The sequence below is a fragment of the Poecilia reticulata genome, chromosome 19 (assembly GCF_904066995.2).
Source record: "Poecilia reticulata chromosome 19, P_reticulata-male-v2, whole genome shotgun sequence".
Classification (NCBI taxonomy): Eukaryota; Metazoa; Chordata; class Actinopteri; order Cyprinodontiformes; family Poeciliidae; genus Poecilia; species Poecilia reticulata.
The window spans coordinates 5,637,115-5,644,669 of NC_088848.1; the positions used below are offsets into that span (position 1 = coordinate 5,637,115).

Genomic DNA, 7,555 nt, shown 5'->3' on the forward strand with positions numbered 1-7,555 from the left:
AGTGTACTCTCAATGGCAGGGTAATAACAACAGAGCTGACCCACCAAGGCTGGAGACTGAACAATACTGGAAAGGCATATGGGAAAGGGAGGCGTCCCACAACAGCAATGCACAGTGGCTAACCTCTCTACGAGAGGACCACAGCAACCTCCCGGAACAAGCCCCGGTAACCATCACTGTGGCAGATGTCCAAGACAGAGTCTCGGGTATGAAAAACTGGACAGCACCAGGACCTGACATGATCCATGCCTACTGGCTTAAGAAACTCACTGCCCTCCATGAGCGACTGGCAGCTCAACTGAACCAGCTTCTACAAAATGGGACTCACCCTGACTGGTTAACTGAAGGGCGCACAATCCTGATACAGAAGGATCCCTCGAAGGGTTCAGTCCCATCCAACTATCGGCCAATAACCTGTCTCTCTACAACATGGAAGCTCATGTCAGGCATCATAGCGGCTAAGATAAGCGGGCACATGGATAAATACATGAGCAAGGCACAGAAGGGCATAGGCATAAATAGCAGAGGAGCCAAACACCAACTCCTTGTAGACCACACAGTCGCCCGAGACTGCAAAACCCGACACACCAACCTGTGTACCGCTTGGATTGATTACAAGAAAGCCTATGACTCAATGCCACACACTTGGATCATTGAATGCTTAGAGATGTACAACATCAATAGGACTCTAAGAGCCTTCATTGCAAACTCGATGGGGCTGTGGAAAACCACCCTTGAAGCCAACTGCAAACCACTTGCACAAGTGTCCATCAAATGTGGCATATACCAAGGAGATGCTCTGTCCCCACTGCTGTTCTGCATAGGCCTGAACCCTCTCAGCCAAATCATCAACAAGACTGGCTACGGATACCGACTCAAGAATGGGGCCACGATCAGTCACCTCCTCTACATGGATGACATCAAGCTGTACGCCAAGAGCGAGCGAGACATCGACTCACTGATCCACACCACCAGGATCTACAGCACTGACATTGGGATGTCATTCGGACTAGAGAAGTGTGGTCGGATGGTTACAAAGAGAGGGAAGGCAGCCCACACAGAAGGGGTCTCACTCCCAGAAGGAACAATAGCAGACATAGAGCACAGCTACAAGTACCTGGGAATACCACAAGCAAATGGCAACCTCGATGAGTTCACAAGGAAAGGAGCCACAGCCAAATACCTCTAACGAATTAGGCAAGTCCTGAGAAGCCAGCTCAATGGCAAGAACAAGATCCGTGCAATAAACAGCTATGCCTTACCAGTAATCAGATACCCTGCCGGAATAATTAGCTGGCCAATGGAAGAGATGAAGGCCACGGATGTTAAGACTAGGAAGCTACTAACCATGCATGGAGGATTCCACCCCAAATCCAGCACCCTGAGACTGTACACGAGCCGTAAGGAAGGAGGCAGAGGACTAGTGAGTGTGAGAGCCACTGTCCAGGATGAAACATCCAAGATCCATAAATACATCAAGGACAAAGCCTCAACGGACGATGTGCTCAGCGAATGTCTCAGGCAATGGGGAACAGAAGACAAGGTGCTGGAAGTACCATCATGGGAGGACAAGCCCCTACATGGGATGTACCACCGACAAATAACTGAAGTGGCTGATGTCAGGAAAACCTACCAATGGCTGGAGAAAGCTGGACTCAAGGACAGCACAGAGGCTCTCATCCTGGCCGCCCAGGAACAGGCCCTAAACACCAGAGCAATAGAGGCTCAGATCTACCACACCAGAGAAGACCCAAGGTGTAGGTTGTGCAAGGAGGCCCCTGAGACAGTCCAGCACATAATAGCAGGGTGCAAGATGCTGGCAGGGAAATCGTACATGGAACGACATAACCAAGTGGCGGGCATAGTGTACAGGAACATCTGTGCAGAATATGGACTGGAAGCCCCGAGATCAAAGTGGGGAACACCCCCAAAAGTGGTGGAGAATGACCGAGCTAAGATCCTGTGGGACTTCCAGATCCAGACAGACAAGATGGTAATGGCGAACCAACCGGACATTGTGGTGGTGGATAAAGAACAGAGGAAAGCCGTTGTGGTGGATGTAGCAATACCAAGTGATTACAACATCAGGAAAAAGGAGCATGAGAAATTGGAGAAGTACCAGGGCCTCAGGGAGGAACTGGAAAAGACCTGGAAGGTGAAGACCACAGTGGTGCCTGTGGTAATCGGGGCCCTCGGGGCAGTCACCCCCAAACTGGAGCAGTGGCTACAACAGATCCCAGGAACAACATCAGACATCTCAGTCCAGAAATGTGCAGTTCTAGGCACAGCCAAGATACTGCGCAGAACCCTCAAGCTCCCAGGCCTCTGGTAGAGGACCCGAGCTCAGAGGATGAAACAGACCACCCGAGGAGGGTGAGAAGGGAATTTTTTTTATATATATATATATATATATATATATATATATGTGTGTGTGTGTGTGTGTGTGTGTGTGTGTGTGTGTGGTGGTGGATAAAGAACAGAGAGGAAAGCCGTTGTGGTGGATGTAGCAATACCAAGTGATTACAACATCAGGAAAAAGGAGCAAGAGAAATTGGAGAAATACCAGGGCCTCAGGGAGGAACTGGAAAAGACCTGGAAGGTGAAGACCACAGTGGTGCTTGTGGTCATCGGGGCCCTCGGGGCAGACACCCCCAAACTGGACCAGTGGCTCAAACAGATCCCAGGAACAACATCAGACATCTCAGTCCAGAAATGTGCAGTTCTAGGCACAGCCAAGATACTGCGCAGAACCCTCAAGCTCCCAGGCCTCTGGTAGAGGACCCGAGCTCAGAGGATGAAACAGACCACCCACGGAGGGTGAGAAGGGAATTTATATATATATATATATATATATATATATATATATATATATATATATATATATATATATATATATATATATATATATATATATATTATGCTGAACAATTCTACAACCGGAGGAAGCCCAAATGTAATAAGAGATTTACAGTCTTAATCAACAATGAGATTAAAATTACCTTTTGAAAATACCAGTCTTAAAGTGAGTGACAGACATACTGTCTGAATCGTCTCAATCAGAGGTAACATCAAATGTGTTCATCACAGCAAGACTCCCTTATAAAACATTTGAAACTCAAAAGCCAGCAATCCAACCTTTATTGTTCCCGAATTAAAAATGCTATCAAAAAGAAGATTAACAGATCATGTCTGATTTCTGGATTTTCGGTTAAATATTAGATGACACAAGGCAACACCAATAGAAAAATTATTTTCCAAACTACTGCAATCATATTATACATTATTTTACTTGTACACAGCACAGATTGAAAGAAACTGAATATCTTCATATTTTATGATTTGGATAAAATTTACGGCTCGTCTCATCCACCAAAAACTTAGTTAAACCTGAAACTGAGACTCAAATTAAACCTGAAAAACAACTCTCGTAAATTCAAAAATGAACAAAACAAATATTTGACCAAGAGCTCTTCTCTTAGCTTTTGTTCAGTGAAAATAAAAATAAAAAGAATTATGTATTTAAGTTCAATTAACATACAGAACTGAGAAATTGGCTGACTGAGATTGTAATAATAAACCAAACTTCATGAAAGGCAAACTGGTTGATGAAAAGAGCAGAGTATAAGTCACTCAGTCGCAGCTAAAAGTATTAAGGAACACATGATACAACAATATCTGCTACATTACATTGCACATCTTAGCTGAAATGCTTCTGTTTACATCTTTTACATCAAAACGGTTCTAATAAATTACAGTGTTTTGGGAAAAACACCACTATAGGAATCCCTGAAGTGATTCAGCTTCCCTCTTCCCTCTGGTCTCGGATCCGAGCGTAAGGTTTAGTGTCTCAGTTCTTCTTGAGTTAACTCTGGGAGAATGACACCATGTCAACTTGGTTGTCATCAAATGGCTGCAGCAGGGAAGAAAAGACATCCGAATTTGTGAGTAAATAAAACACAAATGTTCATCTTCACGTTGTCTTGTTCTGAGGTATACCCACTGAGTTCTGCTCGTTGTTCTGCTGAGTCATCTCCAGGTTGTCCCAGTTGTTGATGGTGTCGGCCCGTGGGACCCCAGAATTTGTCAGGCTGCTTATTGGCTCTTTGAGCCAGGTGTAATAGCCATTGCTGTTGCTGGACAGTGGGCCTTTGGCAAGAGAAGGGATTTGGAACGGTCTCCTAATGTCTTCCTGTTTGGTCCTGAATAATTTGCTCCTCTTGAATCTGAGAAAAAGAATAACAAAGTTATGCAACTGTGTCTCTCCTACTTTATTTTGCTTAAGGTTATATTTCTATAACTCTCTCTAACTGATTTGTAAAACCACCCAACTTTAAAATGGCCCTGCATATATTAAATCGTTTTCAGTCTAATACAAAAGTATGAATGCTGTTTTATAAAATGGACAAAGGTGATTATAAAAGTCACTAAGGTGATAAATAAACAGGATTCAAACTTACTTGTTTACTACCACTAGCAGAGCGATCACCGTGACGACCAGCAGGAATCCGAGGACAGAGGAAACGATGACGACGATAAACAACCGTTCTGACAAACAACAGAGAGGCAGACAGTAAAAAAAAGCTGGGACTCAGCCTTTTTATGACAGAATCACATAGCATTTTGCGAAATTTAACATTTTGATTTAAAAGATTTTATCATAACCTTAAAAACTCAATTGGAAAAAGAAAAAAATATGTTTCTTCTTCAGTGGATGTAATACTGACTTGATAACTTTTTTAAATAAGAAGTTTGTACTGTTAGTTTGTGTGTCAAACTAACAGAAATAATTAATTTGCATATGGTTGGTTGTATCTGACAAATTTTGGAAAATCTTTTTAAACAATTTCACAAAAAAAACATGCTGAAGTTATCTGAAAATTCCTCACAGTGCTTAATTTTTTTGTGTGGAAAATATGGCACACCATGTATTCTGCCATGTTGTCTTGCATGTTTAGTTTAGCTTGCTTTGTTTTTTTTAATTTGTAAAAATATGACTTTTGTCTGGATGCCATAAAATTTGAAATTATGTTGCGTACTATAGCTGGTTAGTGAGGACAAAAAGCTCCAGATTGAACCTAAATTATAGCACTACTTCATCATTTTTTTAAATTCAACTTTAGAAAGCAATTGCCTCAAAATTGCTTTTCTGTTGCAATCAGTGGAGTGCATATGCAGTATGACTTTGGTGTTTTGAGTGAGCTGCAACTTCTTTGCAAACAATTCAATAATCTGACAGTCCATCTCAAAATTTATATGACATACTAAGTCCAAGCTCTTGTCCACAGAAAAACTAAAAGCAAACATAAAATGAAGACTAGCAGGCATGCGAGAATAGGCGAGACGATCACAAGGATCAACATCGACTCTACGAGACAACAGAGTCACTAATTAGTCTCAGCTTTTCTATGATCTTGAAACAACAGGATCACATAACATTTTAGAGAACATTTTGCATTAAAACTTTGAAAAAGTGGATTTAAAAGTTTTGCCGTAGGCTTTACAGCAAAAACTTTTACTTTGGTAAATGCAAAGACTTTGGTAGGACTTTATAATTCCTACAGTTACAGCAGCAAATGGCCCAAGGCCAACATTTGAACCAGTGACTGCAATGAGGACTTTTGTCTCTGAGTTTTAAAGTATTTGTCTAAAAAAACATCCTGAAATAGATTTTCAAATGGATGATACCAGACACCATCCAGCACATCTTCACTAAAGTCAGTCACACCTGAAAAATGTTCTGCTGCTGTCAGCTCAACAGGCAATGGAATAATCAATGTATAACTCTTTGTCCTTGGCTTCCAAGAACAAAGTTAATATAATATTTTGCAATATAAAATAATATACTAAATACAAGCCCCCCAAAAAACCTCTTACAAACATAACAATTAACATCTTGATGTACATGCTTTGACTTTCACTGCTGTTTACTCACCATCCTTGCAGTTCATGCCAGAACGACCAAAGCCACATCTGATAAAAAAGAAAAGAAATTGTTTAACTTGAAACTGATGTACTTGCAGAAAACCGTAAAGTCGTACAGTCAGATCAATGCACTTACTTTATACATTTGTTGTTCACAGCTTTGTAGCCAGAGGGACATGCTAAAGTACAGAAAGTTACATTGCAATCAGTGCACAGTGAAATATCTCAACTCTCTTGATTGTTAAATATACTTACCCATGCATAATCTTTCACTGTAGTTTGTTGTAATATAACCATCTAAACATGTGCATTCAAAACTGCCCACTGTAGGTTTGCACTCTGCAGTTGTTTCGTCACATGGATTGGAATCACAAAGGTCTTTCACTTTAAAAGAAACAGAAAAGAAGTTTGACAGGATCAGCAAATTTTATGACATAACAAGCACCTAAATCAAGAACATCACTGATATCTAAATTTCTCAGGGATTCCTTCAGACTTAAAATCTTGACAGAAATCATGACATTTGACACCACCATCTTTTGTTCATGAAGAGGTGGCATTCTTGCTTAAAATGTCAAAAATAAGTGTGTCGTAAAAAAAAAAATTGAGACAAAATTAAACAATACAAGAAGAGGAAGAAATCAAGCTGCCAAGCGTATTAAATTATTGTGTTTGTGAAGTAGTTGAATTACTTGTAGGCCCTATCGTTGTTGTTTGGCCTCCTGCTACTGTAGTTGTTGTTGAAGCTGCTGTAGCTGTTGGAGTTGCTGTAGTTGTTTTTGGAGCTACTGTGGTTGTTGTTGGAGCTGCTGTAGTTGTTGTTGTTGGAGTTGCTGTAGTTGTTGTTGGAGCTGCTGTAGTTGTTGTTGTTGGAGCTGCTGTAGTTGTTGTTGGAGCTGCTGCAGTTGTTGGAGCTGCTGCAGTTGTTGTTGTTGGAGTTGCTGTAGTTGTTGGAGCTGCTGTAGTTGTTGATGGAGCTGCTGTAGTTGTTGTTGTTGTTGGAGCTGCTGTAGTTGTTGTTGTTGTTGGAGCTGCTGTAGTTGTTGTTGTTGGAGCTGCTGTAGTTGTTGTTGGAGCTGCTGTAGTTGTTGTTGTTGTTGGAGCTGCTGTAGTTGTTGTTGTTGTTGGAGCTGCTGTAGTTGTTGTTGGAGCTGCTGTAGTTGTCGTTGAAGCTGCTGTAGTTGGTTTTGTTGGAGCCGTTGTAATTGTCATTGGAGCTGCTGTAGTGTTTGTTGGAGCTGCTGTAGTGTTTGTTGGAGTTACTGCAGTGGTAACAATAACAGCACCAGTAAATGCATGTCATTTTTAAAGAGTAAACCTTTTTTTATTTTTTTAAGAAAAATGGTATAATGTATTTCTTTTCATTTGTGTTTCTGTATTTCAGTCTGTAGACATTAGCTGTGTTCGCAAACAAATGTACTTGCTTGTGCATTAAACCGATAAATGCCAGACTAGAAGCAATAAAAAACTAATTTTTTGTATTTGTTTTTGATGTTTGAAGTAAAGGTTGTCTGGATTTTTAATTTCTTGCAGCTTGATGCGCTCATTTAAAAATAATATATCATGGTTGTTTCTTTTATGTCCTAAGGGCTAATTTCAGTTACAAGACATATAAAAGGAAATAAATATTTTC

At 40.9% G+C, this 7,555-nt stretch overlaps 1 protein-coding gene across 1 annotated transcript; it reads right to left on the reverse strand.

Annotated features, from left to right (window-relative positions):
* Positions 1-2,946: 2,946 nt before the first annotated feature.
* LOC145549140 (uncharacterized) lies at positions 2,947-7,177 on the reverse strand. The gene is made up of 7 exons (XM_081600800.1): positions 6,615-7,177; positions 6,178-6,306; positions 6,059-6,101; positions 5,933-5,970; positions 4,458-4,545; positions 4,001-4,223; positions 2,947-3,910 (listed from the first exon to the last, which is right to left on the reverse strand). Exons 1-7 carry the CDS (start codon positions 7,132-7,134, stop codon positions 3,863-3,865), a joined length of 1,089 nt encoding a protein of 362 aa, XP_081456926.1. The 5' UTR covers positions 7,135-7,177; the 3' UTR covers positions 2,947-3,862.
* Positions 7,178-7,555: the final 378 nt, after the last annotated feature.